This window comes from Bombina bombina, chromosome 6, assembly GCF_027579735.1.
Source record: "Bombina bombina isolate aBomBom1 chromosome 6, aBomBom1.pri, whole genome shotgun sequence".
Taxonomy (NCBI): domain Eukaryota; kingdom Metazoa; phylum Chordata; class Amphibia; order Anura; family Bombinatoridae; genus Bombina; species Bombina bombina.
Genome location: NC_069504.1, coordinates 978,290,128 through 978,305,486, shown reverse-complemented (window position 1 = coordinate 978,305,486; position 15,359 = coordinate 978,290,128). Strand labels below are relative to the sequence as shown.

The following is a 15,359-nucleotide window of genomic DNA, read 5'->3' as shown; positions in this document are numbered from 1 at the left end:
AGGCTCCCATGTTGGAGAGATTAAAATTAGATTTACGTAATCTTTTAATGTTAGAACAAATAGATACACTGTCTCTCACAGAAAACCGCCTGAAAGCATTTATACAGAAGTGGAAAAAATTAATAATGGCCCAGGAAATAAGCTTTCAGAAACAAGTTTTATCCCCCTTTGTAAACACCATATTACTGACAGAATACATGCTACGTGGTCAATGGACCTTTTTGGAAATACGTAGGCGAGTCAATGGAGGGGACGGGATTTAGAGGCATTTTCCCTTTTTTTCCTTTTCTTTTTTTTTTTCTCCTCTTCTCCCTTTATATTTTTTCTTTTCTTTCTCCTTTTTTTTGGTATGTTACTTCTCCAAACCGACCTACTTAAGCCGTATGGATCGGAACAGATTAGTGGAGGAAACAGAATAAACTCAGATATATAGCAAAATTTATATTGGGAATACTGTTTTTTTTTTAGTCTGAATGATGTTTAAGCTACTGACTGGAGTTTGCAGTCAGTTTTACAATGTTGTTACTCTGTTTTTGTTTGACAATGGAAAAATGAGACAGACAATTTAAAAGAATTAGTTTTTTTTCTTTTTCTGTTTCCATCATCTGTAGTGGAAGAATCATTGTAATATTGTGAAAATATTTATGTATCTGTAAATTTTATATTTCTGTCTCAATAAGAAGATTTTATATATATATATATATATATATATATATATATATATATATATATATATATATATATATATATATATATATATGTATATATATATGTATATATATATAAAGGGAAGCTTTGTAATAGGAGACATTAGCACTGATTAATCTTCCAGTGGGGGTATGATGGAAAGGAAAGAGTGATTTTGTATGTAAAATAACTGCTTGTGGTTATTCAATCCCCCCAGTCATAATTTGCATTTGAATACTTAATATACTTCCAGGCTCAGCCTATTGTTATGGGCGTGTCCTAGGTGATAACTTAATGTAAACAAAGGCAGCTATTTCAGATACAGAAAAAAACAGAAATGAACAATTTCCCAAACATGTAATACTTTGCAGTAGGTATAACAGCTAATTTGGAACACATTAAGGGGAAACAAATGTTATAGAACAGTGTCCCTTTAACATAGAATATTATAACCAGTTTAAAAGGAATATAAATTATGGGGTGACAAGGGCTTGGCTAATCTTTATATGACAGTCTATTTGCTTTACACAAAATACAGGATGCTTTCAAATGAAGATGCCAGCGGGGAAAAAAAGCTAAAGATTGTAATTGACAATATGGAATATTTTTAAAGAAAATTTTTAATAGAGAAATTAGTTTTTTTTATATACCCTTTGCCTAATTCTATCATTCTAATTAAGAGTGGAGCTAAACACATTTCAGTGCTATATGTGATTTATTTTTCAAAGGTGTTAATAAACTGTGTGAATGAAGATCTATTTAATGAAATGACGTCAGGTTTTAAATGTAGCTGCAGTTTCTCTTTAGGATCCTAATTAGAATTCTAATAATAGATGTGCATTATAATGACCTTTAGTACAATATCCTGCTTTAACATTAATACCATCAGAATGTAATCTTTTCTTTTCACAGGTTCTTTTTTCGGAGTGGTAACATTGAGCACCCCGAGGATAAGCTTTACAACACCACAGTAGAGATTCTGCCTTTTGATGTAAGTGCTAGGGGAAAATGATTATACATAATTACATTTTTTTACAAATTTGTTTTATTTTGTGTTGACCTCAATCATTGTTATTAATGCTAATGTTATCTTTTATTTATAGAGCATTTAGTAATTATGCAGCACTAAAAGATGCAAAACCAGCAATTGAGGAGACAGAGATATATAGAGATATTGAGATCTGGGCTCTAAAGAAATTACAATTTAAAGAAAAAATATTAGGAATGTGCATTTAGCAGTTTTGTTCACTGGTGAATGTGGAGAAGGTGGCCACATTCTGTACTTTTCGGAGCCGTATTTCTACTTGTAAAAATGCAACACACCATGATCTGTATTTACACTTTCACAAGAAGAAATCCAGGTCCGAAAAGAGCTGAATGTCGCGAGCCACCTCCTTCATCCACATTCTAAAAAACTATTTATATGTCCAAAATCAGAGGTAAAGCTCCTGTCATTATGCCCTGTCTGTCTGGTCTAGTATAGGTAAAATAATAGGATAAAGCAGAACCCAGGATCGTAACTACATTGTCTCAGAGAATTCTCCACTGTTACCTGGCCCATCCTTTTAAGGTCCCAGCCGCAGCTGCTCAAGCAGTATCAGATTTCAGAGTAGCTTGGTTACGGGGCTGCAGTTTTTGTAATCACCACTAGTGATGTCGCAAACCTAAATTTTTCGGTTCACGAACGGCGGACTCAAACTTCCGGCATTGTTCGCGAACCGCCATTGAATTCAATAGGCAGGCGAACTTTAAAACCTACAAGGACTCTTTCTGGCCACAATAGTGATGGAAAAGTTGTTTCAAGGGTACTAACACCTGGACTGTCGCATGCTGGAGGGGGATCCCTGGCAAAACTCCCATGGAAAATTACATAGTCTATGCAGAGTCTGCTTTTAAGCCATAATGGGCCTAAATCAACTAACATAACCCAAAGTGGCTGTCTCAAAACATCCCGGCTGTCTCAAAACATCCCATTATTAAGAATACTGTGACAACAAATATGATTGGTGTAAATATTTTTCAAGTAGGCCTGGCACACAGGCTTGGAAGGAAGTAGAAAAGTATAATTCTGGGGCACGAGCAAACTGAGGATTAAGATCAACAATCAAGAATTTTTTAATTTTAATTAGTAACTGTACTGTGACAACAATTATGATTGGTGTAAATAGTTGGCAAGATGGCCTGGCACAAAAGGCTGGCAGGCAGGAGGTAAATGCAATTCAAGGACACTAGGAGACTGATTACTGACAGTCAAAACAGTGATGATTGACAATTTTTGCAATACTGTTAAAAGAAATATGATTGCTGGCAATAATTGGCTAGGTGGGCCGGGCCCACAGCAGGCTGCAAGGCAGGAGGAAAGTGCAATTCACTGGCACCAGCAAACTGAGGATTCACAACAACTATTAACAAAAATTTTAATTTTTAATTACTAAGAATACTGTGACAACAAATATGATTGGTGTAAATATTTTGCAAGTAGGCCTGGCACACAGGCTTGGAAGGCAGTAGAAAAGTGCAATTCTAGGGCACGAGCAAACTGAGGATTAAGATCATCAACAATCAAGAATTTTTTAATTTTAATTAGTAACTATACTGTGACAAAAAATTATGATTGGTGTAAATAGTTGGCAAGACGGCCTGGCACAAAAGGCTGGCAGGCAGGAGGTAGATGCAATTCAAGGACACTAGGAGACTGATTACTGACAGTCAAAACAGTGATGATTGACAATTTTTGCAATACAGTTAAAAGAAATATGATTGCTGGCAACAATTGGCTAGGTGGGCCTGGCTCACAGCAGGCTGCAAGGCAGGAGGAAAGTGCAATTCAATGGCACCAGCAAACTGAGGATTCACAACATCTATTACCAAAAATTTTAATTATTAAGAATACTGTCACAACAAATATGATTGGTGTAAATATTTTTCAAGTAGGCCTGGCACACAGGCTTGGAAGGCAGTAGAAAAGTGCAATTCTAGGGCACGAGCAAACTGAGGATTAAGATCATCAACCATCAAGAATTTTTTAATTTTAATTAGTAACTATACTGTGACAAAAATTATGATTGGTGTAAATAGTTGGCAAGACGGCCTGGCACAAAAGGCTGGCAGGCAGGAGGTAGATGCAATTCAAGGACACTAGGAGACTACTGACAGTCAAAACAGTGATGATTGACAATTTTTGCAATACTGTTAAAAGAAATATGATTGCTGGCAACAATTGGCTAGGTGGGCCTGGCTCACAGCAGGCTGCATGTCAGGAGGAAAGTGCAATTCAATGGCACCAGCAAACTGAGGATTCACAACAACTATTATCAAAAATTTTAATTTTTAATTATTAAGACTACTGTCACAACAAATATGATTGGTGTAAATATTTTTCAAGTAGGCCTGGCACACAGGCTTGGAAGGCAGTAGAAAAGTGCAATTCTAGGGCACGAGCAAACTGAGGATTAAGATCAACAATCAACATTTTTTTAATTTTAATTATTAACTATACTGTCTGTGACAATTATGATTGGTGTAAATAGTTGGCTAGACGGCCTGGCACAAAAGGCTGGCAGTGGCAGGCAGGAGGTAAATGCAATTCAATGGCACTAGGAGACTGAATATTTGCAGTCCAAAAAATTATGATTTTTATTTTTTTATATACTGTTACAAGAATTATGATTGGTGCCACTAATTGGCTTGTTGGGCCTGGCACACAGGCTGGCAGATATGAGTCGTGGATGTTAGGTAGGGCAGCAATTTAACACAGTATGCTGTGTAAGTGACAAAAACACAGGCCTGATAGAAAATTAAGTTAGATTACACTAGCAAAATATTTTAAAATTTTAGATTTTAATATTAAAATTATGTTAAGAAGTGCAATGCACATATGACTCTATGAGTGGTCGCACTGGCTGGCTGCTACGTAGGGCAGCAATTAACAACAGTATGCTGTGTAAGTCAGATAGACAGTTAGAGACAGGCCTGATAGAAAATAAAATTAGATTACACTAGCATAATGATTTAAAGACTTTTTTTGGGGAATTTAAAGAAAAAGGTTAAGCACATACATATGAGTCGTGGCTGATAGCCTTGGAAGGGCAGCTATTAAAAACACTAGGCTCTGTAAGTCAGATACACACACGCCTGATAGAAAATACTATTAGATTACACTAGAAAAATGATTTAAATTATTTTTTTTTGGGGGGGGAATTAAAAAAAAGGTTAAACACATATGAGTCATGGCTCATAGACTAGGGAGGGCAGCAAGTAAACACAGTAGGCTCTGTATGTCAGCAAAACACACCGGCCGGATAGAAAATTATATTAGATTACACTATCAAACAAATTTAAACTTTTTTTTTTTTTTATATTAAAATTAAGGTGAAGAAGATATGAGTGCTGGGTGGCTGCCTGGCACAGACCAATTAACCAAAAGACTGAAAAAAATGAGGTATATTAATGCTGAGTGAGCCTGACAGACACAGGCCTGATAGTAAATGTAATTAGATTACACTAGCAAAATATTTTTTTTTTTTTTTTTTTTAAATTTAAAATAATGTTATAAACGGATATTAACACTGGTGGCTGCTGGCTTGCACAGAGCAATGAACCAGAATATATGCTATGTGACACTGGCCTGATAGAAAATGAAAAAAAATTACACTAGCAAAATAATTAAATTTTTTGGTTAGTTAAATTTAAACTAATGTTGTTAGGGAGATATCAGTGGTGGCAGTAATCACATAATATGCTGTGAGCCTTAAACACACAGCCTGAAAGCCAGGCAAATGCTAATAAAAAAAAAAAAACGTCACGAAATATAGTGTAAATACACTAGCCTAGCTATGTTTTTCCTATTAATGTCAGGAGCAAAAATACAACACGTCCTCTCATTAAGAAAGCAAGGCCATTATGAGTCTAAAATGGCGGATTCCGAGTAGCTTGGAGGGTCTGTGAGGGAGTGTCTGATGTTGATTGGCTCTAATGTGTCAGGCGGCTGTGACATAAAGGATCAAAGTTTCCTCAATGATGACACATAGGGGCGGATCGAACATCGCCATGTGTTCGCCCACAAACGCGAACGCGAACAAGCTATGTTCGCTGTGAACCGTTCGCGGGCGAACAGTTCGGGACATCACTAATCACCACTAGATGTTGTTAAACTTGTGGTGACTGAAAAACAACAGGGAAAAAGAAACAACCGGGAAAATTAAAGTTCTGCACATAAAGCAAGCAGTTTGCAATGGTACATTTTTCTTAGTTCTGTAATGTTTGTTAGAGGTATTTGCTAGGCTGTGCATAAACTCCCTATGTTTGTGTGTGTGCATATGTTTGAGTGTGCGTATATATATATATATATATTGCTCATTATATATTCTTCGGACAGGGTGCTGTACAAATAAGGGAGCCCTGCAATAGACATTGCCCTGGGGCCCAGTGAGTTCTAGTTAAAGGGACAGTCTACTTGAAAATTGTTATTTTTTAAAAAGATAGATAATCCCTTTATTTCCCATTCCCCAATTTTGCATAGCCAACACTTACTTTTTTTCCCTCTATGATTACCTTGTATCTAGCTGGTTCCTGTGTAACCATTATCATTCTCAATGGGAGTGAGAAAATGTTACTATATGGCACACATGAACTAGCACTATCTGGCTGTAAGCAAGATTTAAAGAATACTGAGCTAAGGCATGGCCTGCAGGGGCTTAGAAACAGGAAAACTTAGAGGTTATAAAGTATATTACAATAACAATGTTGGTTATGTATTGCTGGGGAATGGGTAGCAAAGGCGCTATCCATCTTTTTAAACAATAAAAATAATAATCAAGTAGACTGTCATTTTAAAGGGACATAAAACAGTATGAACTAACATACATTTCTAAATATATAATGCAGCCAAAGCTTACCTGCAAAACGATTTCTGTTTTAACCTCCATTAACCCCTTTAATTCAGGCAAAGTTTTGTTTGCAGCAAGCTCCTCCTCCATTTCCATATATGGACGGTTCTATCCAGGCAGAATGCACTCGTGCACACGCACAGTAGGGGGCACAGTCACATGATACCTGACTAAAGCAGTGCATAGTATAATGCTGAAGCTTTCACAAGGCATGTAACATTATCCCCATTGAAACAAGCAAGCCTCTTGGCAATAAGCAATAGCAGTACCTGCTGTCCCTCCTCAACCCCAGTTATCCTTACGTGATCATTTTATTACAATATACCAAAAGGTTTGGAGTAGGACGCTGATAAGGGGTGGAGTAGGCTACATTTGGCAGCACTAAAGTGTAAGTAATTTTGCAGATTTTTGGAAATTTTATTAAAATACTTATAAACTTTTTTTTTACAGTTTTTTTTCACACGCTGTTTTACCTCAGTTGACCCTTTTATAATATGCACATAACTCAATTTTTTTATGGAACTTTAAGCCTGTGGCAGCATGAGGCATTTTGAAATGCTAAGTGGCCCAGGTGATATGATCAAGTGATGTGGTCTGTGAAGTTTCTTATGAGATTAGTAAGTAATGGGGAGGGGGTTGTATTTTCATTAGCTAGCCTATTTTATGTATGTGCTTATTTTATATGTGTGTGTGTGTGTGTGTATATATATATATATATATATATATATATATATATATATATATATATATATGTGTATGTGTGTGTGTGTGTATATATATATATATATATATATATATATATATATATGTGTGTGTGTGTGTGTAACTTTTGAATTCAAGTTTTCTTATATATTCAGTTCTGGTTGGTATGTAGCATTGTGCTACTTTTAGTAGGTAGTACCTTCTACCTTTAATCAGTTTTTACCCCCCAGCACAATGTATTAGTGTAACTATATTCATTTTTCTCATTAGGATGTCCTTGTTGCAACTTGCTTTGTATGCATTTTTCCTGCATAGGTTCTGCCCTTGCTGCTGCAGTTTTGGGAGTTACCATGTATGAGTCAAGGTCCTTCATATTGCTGCTTTAAAAAGGGACACATATGAAAAATACATATGTCAGGGTTCGTATACAGAACATTTCTTTAAAGGGACACTGTACCCAATTTTTTTCTTTTGTAATTCAGAAAGAGCATGCAATTTTAAGCAACTTTCTAATTTACTCCTATTATCATTTTTTTCTTCGTTCTCTTGCTATCATTATTTGAAAAAGAAGGCATCTACGCTTTTTTTGGTTTCAGTACTCTGGACAGCACTTTTTTAATGGTGGATGAATTTATCCACCAATCAGCAAGGACAACCCAGGTTGTTCACCAAAAATGGGCCGGCATCTAAACTTACATTCTTGCATTTCAAATAAAGATACCAAGAGAATGAAGAAAATTTGATAATAGGAGTAAATTAGAAAGTTGCTTAAAATGTCATGCTCAATCTGAATCACAAAAGAAAATTTTTGGGTACAGTGTTCCTTTAAGCAGCCTTGAAAAAAGCCCTGACATATGTATTTTTCATATGTGTCCCATTTTAAAGCGGCAATATGGTCACCATAGTCAAGGAGGAGTTATTATGCTGCTAGAGGAGGTGATTGGGGTTATACCATGTGTCGTGGACAGTGTTGTGAATGTTCCCTGCTGTTCCATAGTTGCTCTTTATGAACCTGTAAGAGCCTTGTGTTTTCTGTTACTCTGGGTTGACATCTTTGACTCCTAAAAATCACTCTCCTAAGAAGAGCAGATTGCACCTTATATCTAGTTCTCCATATCTAGGTAGTAAAAAATATTCTTCCCAAAAACCTTGCCTTTTTGTTTTTTAGATAGCTCTGATAAGAAGTTAAAAACAATAATACAAGGAACGCCTATAAAAGTCGGCTATTGCTAATATGTGGTTATAAAATGTAAACCTAGTACAATGAGCAACTAGATAGGTGCTTTCAGTAAAATAATACATTGTGCCACATAATAAACTGCTAAAAATTTAGCTAAAACATGTAAATGGAAACAATGTAAAAAGGCCCTGTGGCAAAAAGTCAGTCCTTTTAGCTTCCTTATGAACTAAGAAACTTCCTCAATGGAAATCCACTCCCTATGCCAATGGGGATACTTCAATGGAGTTGTTACCCACCCTTATGCAGATCCCGACAGTCAAAAATTTTTATTGTTTAAAAAGATAGACAATCCCTTTATTACCCATTCCCCATCTTTGCAAAACCAACATTGTTAGATTAATATAATTTATAACACTTAAACCTCTAAATTTCTGCCTGTTTCAAAGGCTCTGTTGACAATTTCTTAATCACATGCTTTTGTATTTGTTTTTCACAACAGGAGACTGTTAGTTCATTTGGGCCATATGGATAACATTGTGTTCACACCCGGGAAGTTATTTAAGAGTTAGTACAACACGATACTAAATGCAACTCAATATATTTTAAATAGTCACAGTCATGCGATCAGGGGGCTGTCAGAAGATGCTTAGGTACAGGGTAATCACAGAGGTAAAACATATATTAATATAACTGTGTTGGTTGTGCAAAACTGGGGAATAGGTAATAAAGGGATTATCTATCTTTTAAAACAATAAAAATTCTATTGTAGACTGTCCTGTTAATGCCCTTTTAAAGTTGCACCTTTGTTATGGAGTGCCGATTTTCCACAAGTTTCAAATATATATGATGTGGGCTATATATATATATATATAATGGGTCTACAAAGAGGGTGTTTGCTGATCTGTTGCTACAAGTGGTATTTATCATCCAGTGTTGGCCTCATGCTGCAGAATATCTGAATCACTTCCTGTCAGCTCATTTTCTTCTCCATTTTGAGCTACTGTATATCTAGTTTGGCTGCAAGCACTTAGGTCTTTAGGTTGTTCACCTATAGTATAATTGGCTTATTTGGTTGAACTGGATTGCCCCATCTATACTTCAACTGTGTGTCTATAAGCTAAATATTTGAATTGATAAATACTTTTTGGCTGAGAAATAATCTATGGTGATTTTAGGATTTGAGCTCCACTTTGCTTTGTTAAACTGTTGATGATTTATGTCTTTTTAATTTTATATGCAAGAAGACATCAAGTTAGGTATGATAAACGTGAATCTAATTTGTGTTCTTTAAAATGTTCCCCAGTGAAGCCAGCGTTCACCTCCTTAGAATAAAACATTTGCAAAGATTTATGTGATATTGCTTTATAAATGTAAAAACTATGACTCTAAATCTAGTTGAGTGGGCTACTCATGGGGCTGTCCTAACCCTCTTCTTCTGTGTGTGTTAGTTCTACAGGGCTATTTTTTTTTTAATTTATCTTATCTGGAAAACTTGAATGTCAGAGGTTGAACAACTGACCCCTTTATAAAATGATGAATAATTATGGAAACTATAGGACAGTGAATTCCTACTCATGTTAATATTTGTTTGTAAGAAGAAGTTTGGGATTAATATATTTTTTTTTATCTTCATGCAAATGTAATATTTTATATATGTTTTTATATGCTATGTTAGGTGCATATTCGTGCTTAAAGGGCCATTATAGTAGAAGAATGACATGTTCTAATCTATTAGAGGTTGTCATTTTAACACTAATGACCCTGCACCTCTATGTGTTTATCCCTTGCAAAAGGGTTAAACACATAGTAGAAGTACAACTCAGGATCTGTAGAGCACTGCTGGTCTAGAGTGGAAACTGCCACTGATTCACACAACTGAGTTTTGCAACTAGGGTTACTGATTGGATCAGTGGCAGTTTCCGCTCAGGACCAACAGTGCTCTGTGGCTACCGAGCAAGGTTGCTAGTCTTAAAATAACATGCTGTATTATTTTATTATTATTATACTTTATTTATGAAGCGCCAACTTATTTTGCAGTGCTGTCCATGGATACAATTAATTTAAATAAAACAATACAAGACTTGTAAAAGACAGGACAAAATTTACAAACACATACAGGAGGGATTGAGGGCCCTTCCAATTAGAGTCATTTTTTTTACAATAATGGCCATTTAAAGGTTCAGTCTTGTTCCAGATACTAGTATAAGTTATGTTTTCTGTAACCATTGGTCATTTATATTTCTTAGTTTATAAAATCCACATTTTTCTGTCAATTATTACCTCAATTTACTGTAGTAAATATGTTATTCCTATTATATAACAGCATCATTCTAATGTCTAATCATTAATATATATATATATATATATATATATATATACAAGGACAAAAAACTTGCACTCACTTAAATATAATATTTTATTAAATTAAATATTTACTTAACAAAAAACTGTGACGTTTCGAGGACAATGTATCCCCCTTCTTCATACATTGTCCTCGAAACGTCACAGTTTTTTGTCAAGTAAATATTTCACAAAAAAGACCAGTGAGTGCAAGTTTTTTGTCCTTGTATATCAATTTTTACTAGCACCCTGGCAGTTGTGTAAAGGTGAGAGTGCACATCCCTGCTACGAGTATATATATATATATATATATATATATACATACACATATATATAGTGCTGTTGCATGTCTGTCAGGGGAGTTGAGGTATATCTCACATAGTTTAAGAGCAGGTGTATCTCATGAAGACAATTATTTAAGAGGCTAGTCTCAGAAGCTTTGTTGAAGTGCAGCCTTAACAGGTCAAATCATTGTCTCTTGCATTGCCAGTTCTGCGGCACACTACTGGCAATAGCCCCCTACTCATTGAAATCAGCCCCCTACAACGTGCAGGTGATATGAGGTGCTAGCTGCATTCAAAGAGCATATTTGCCCATTGTGGAAAGACAGACATTAAGGTTTCTCAGAGTACTTCTGCTTGTCACCTCGATGGGATGGTTGTAGGCCAGTGTGTGACATATTTTTAAGCACTACTTTCTGTAAAAGATATTTAACTTTGGAATCATTTGAAGTGCACAAGAAATAAATAAACTGTCTTTCAGCTCTGTTTGCAGTCATATTTATTAAGCTGCCGTCATCCTGCACTGTATCGAGTTCATAAAAATGCTACAAATAAAAATACATTGTTATGTCTATTTTCAAGCCTGCTTGTCTGTTGATCTATAATACATAAAAAAGGAGCTTTATGTATTATATGCGATGAGGAGATGACAGTCTGCTAGAAATCCTTTGTGCCGCTTCATCAGTTCCCTTCATTTATAAGTTGAAGCTGCCATCTGCTGGGATAAGATGAAGTGCACTGTTGTAACGTTATAGATTTGCTGAGTTTTCGGGCATGCCAGATGTTTGTTCATTAGAGCATACTAACAGCTATACATATTACTTAAATTCTGTACCTAAAGGGTCCTCTCTGTTTAATCTAGAGCCTCCAGTCTGACAAGGAAGCGTTGCAAGAAGGACGAGGTAAACCATCAAAATTCCACCGCACTCAAGATGGATACTTTCAAATTGGTGAGCGTGTTGCATCTTTATTTTACTTACATAATATAGAGATGTTTTGGGGTGGCCAACCTGCGGCCCCAGGGGAAAGCAAAACTTGGAATGTTTGTGAGAGTCTTTGTGGCCCTGGGAAAATGCAAAACTAAAACTGTGTACTTTTTTGTGGCCAAAACTCAAATGAGCCATCTGGAGGGGAAAACAGAAGATACCCTGCAACCTTACCTAAATTCCCTGTGCTACTGGACATTTTTAGGAAGTATATTATTATTTGTGTTCTTAATAATCATACATTTACATGCAGCCCTTAATGCTTGTAAAATATTGATATGCGTCCCCCATATGTTAGGAACTGGTTTAAAGGTCTAGAACAGTGATTCCTAAAGTAGGCGGTTCTGCCCCCTAGGGGCAGTGGAATTACAGAAGAGGGCACTAATAGGTACAAATGGTGGAAGGGGACACTGGTATTATCATAGGAGGCTCTGGTGTGCACGGTGAGGAAGAAGAAGGGGTGCACTGGTATCACCATAGGGGGCTTTGGTGGGCAAGGTGAGGAAGAAGAAGGGGGAACTGGAATTACCATAGGGGGCTCTGGTGGGCAGGGTGTGGAAGAAGAAGGGGGGAAACTGCTATTACCATAGGGGTCTCTGGTGGGCAAGGTGAGGAAGAAAAAGTGGAGGCACTGTGTGACGAACCAAGGTTATCCAACCCTGCACCAGTCACTTATTTGGCACAGAAAGGGTTTTCAGCCCCCTTTTCTGTCACCTATAGCTCAAATGCTGCCACCACTTAAAATTTATTAAAGGGAAAATCTTAAGGAAAACCCCAGACTTTACACATTAACTCTAGAAATACAATTTAGCAGAAAATAACCTAAAATTATACAGTTCTAATATTCCAGTCTCTTTCAGTAAAGTGGTTCAATTATTAGACAAAGGCCAAACTTAATAAAGGAATTATTTATTATGCCAAAAATATTATGCACAATGCATTAATAATAAAAAGTTGTTACAAATAAAATTACACACGCAAACAGTGTTTTAAAATAAAAAGGAGAAAAACAGAATTGAATACTTTACTAGCTTCAAGATCTGCGCCAGGGGAATGGCAAGAAAATGATGGCTCCTTACTTCTGTACAGCAGCTCCCCTTGTAAGAATGACAATCTTATTGTTAAAAAATAAGATTCTTAAACCTACTTCTCAGAGATCATGTTGCTTAACCACACCCTCCTGGGCGGGCTAAGAAACCCCACTGTCTTTACAACCTTCAATAGACTAAATTTCTTGCCTGAATTTATACAATCCATTATCATTCCTGCTAGGTAAGGAATTTCTATATTTACATATTTAGAACCTCTTAGTCTTATTGGGAGAACCAGTTTGATATCAAATATGCCATAGGTTGTCATATTTACCTGCCGTTAAGGTTATAACACTTTTAACCCACATATGTACATAATATACCAATGTCCTGTCAGTGACCTGGTCAGTTTTTGTAATGAAGGGCCTGTTTTGCATCATGCATTCTATTGACAGCTTAAGCCATAAACTTTATCCTGTGTATCTCTGTGACTAAGAGCTTCAGTGATTTTATGACTCAATGCATACACACTAGCATTTGGTGGCTAGTTAGAGGGTTCTGGCACTTCAAAGAAAATACAAACACAATTCTTCTTGAAAACAAATAACTGTTTTGAGTGCAAGCTACACAAAGTTAACTCCTTAGCAGCTGAATCCTGAGATATTTGTGACACCTCCCCCAATAAGAGACGCAAAAGGGGGTGGCTACGAGCCACTCCCGATGCATATCAAAAGGAGCTTCCCCTTGCGGTGAGAACACCATTGCCAGACAGATTGCACCTAGCAGTTTTGGCAGCAGGATGCCCTCCTTTTAAAAGTGACACACTAGTTGCTCTACCCAACCGATTGAATATATTGCATGGCCCCTCCCATGCAGCCTCTAGTTTGTTCTGTCTCATGGGCATGAGTACAAGAACATTATGGACCATCTCACACACTCCCTCTCTGGCAGTAAACTCCTGCAACTGTTTTTGTGTGAATATGGCATCTCTGGGTTTTGCAGGTACCTCCCCCAATAAGGTTTGCATCTTATCCCTGAACAACACATCATCCCCTGTTACAGAGGTGCCTGTGAAACCTAGTGTCTTGCTACCTATGGTGTGCTCTCTAAGCATATTGTGTGCTGTCAGTTGCTGCTTAACTACCATAGGCTCTTGCCCTCCCACTGGAGTAGAATTCCTGTACTCCTGCATTCTGTTATGGTTGGTAGGGGGTTGACTAACTGCCCCCCTTCTCCTCACTGTGGGTTCTAACTGCTGGGGACACTGATGCTGCACATCTATCAGTGTATTTGCTGAATGGCACTGTGGGGCTGTGTAAATACACTTCTCTGTACTCCTCCCCCCTGTGCCTGCAGTCTGTGTCAGTCTCTGTCCCCTAGCATGTGCAGTCTGTTTATAGGTCACAGCTGAGGTTACTGGGGTCTCTGTCACCCACAATCTTTCACACTCACTCTGGGGGTCCCTCAAAGAGTATCCTGTACCCTCCTCCCCCACACAGTCTGAAATCTGTGGCTTTGCTGCTTCTGTCCTAGAGTGGGCTAGTTTGCCCCCCTGCTCTCTCTCACAGTCAGTCTGCCACTTTGCATAATCACACAGAATCTGGTATCCTTTTGACACTGGTGCAGACAAGCACACATCTTCCTTCTGCCATTTATCCCAACTATTGTGTCTTTTCACAGGGTACAGAATTGTCCCTGGCAGAGACTGGCACACATCATCCAGCGGCCCAGTCACCCAGTCATTCTCTCCCCCGTCAATCTCACCTCCTTCTATAGAATACACTGATTCAATCACAGACAGACACGCACCCCTCATCTGCCTTCTCTCACAGACAAGCTCTTCCCGTACAGCTAAACTTGGTTCCGGCACAGACAGACCCACACAGTCTATCTGCCTTTCTCCCCCAACAGCTAACGGTAATTCTGCCGATACTGCTGGTTTAAGTACAGGAAGACACACACCGTCTGTCTGTCGTTCTCCCCAGTCAGTCTCTTCTCTCACAGATTCACCTCTCCGCACAGACACCCCCAGTTCAGGCACAGCCCTGCGCACACATGCACTCTGTCCTCCCTCCTGGTCATAATGTCTCTGAGCATTTTTACACACAGCCCTTTCCACATAAGGGTCTGCAACTAATGTCACTAGGTCACATGTAGCATTGTCAGGCACATAAAGAGATAACAATCTACCCAAATCAGTACCCAGTAAAACATCCTTAGGAATATTTTCAGATACCCCCACATTTCTTAAACCTCTCCCCACT

The 15,359-nt window shown here is 37.5% G+C and overlaps 1 protein-coding gene across 1 annotated transcript in view; it reads left to right on the top strand.

Annotated features, from left to right (window-relative positions):
• MGAT4B (alpha-1,3-mannosyl-glycoprotein 4-beta-N-acetylglucosaminyltransferase B) overlaps window positions 1-15,359 on the top strand; it is a 798,965-nt gene that overhangs the window by 711,610 nt on the left and 71,996 nt on the right. Inside the window, exons 12-13 of the mRNA XM_053718640.1 lie at window positions 1,600-1,678; window positions 11,941-12,028. Coding sequence (XP_053574615.1) covers window positions 1,600-1,678; window positions 11,941-12,028 — 167 coding nt within the window. The remainder of the gene's footprint in view (window positions 1-1,599; window positions 1,679-11,940; window positions 12,029-15,359) is intronic.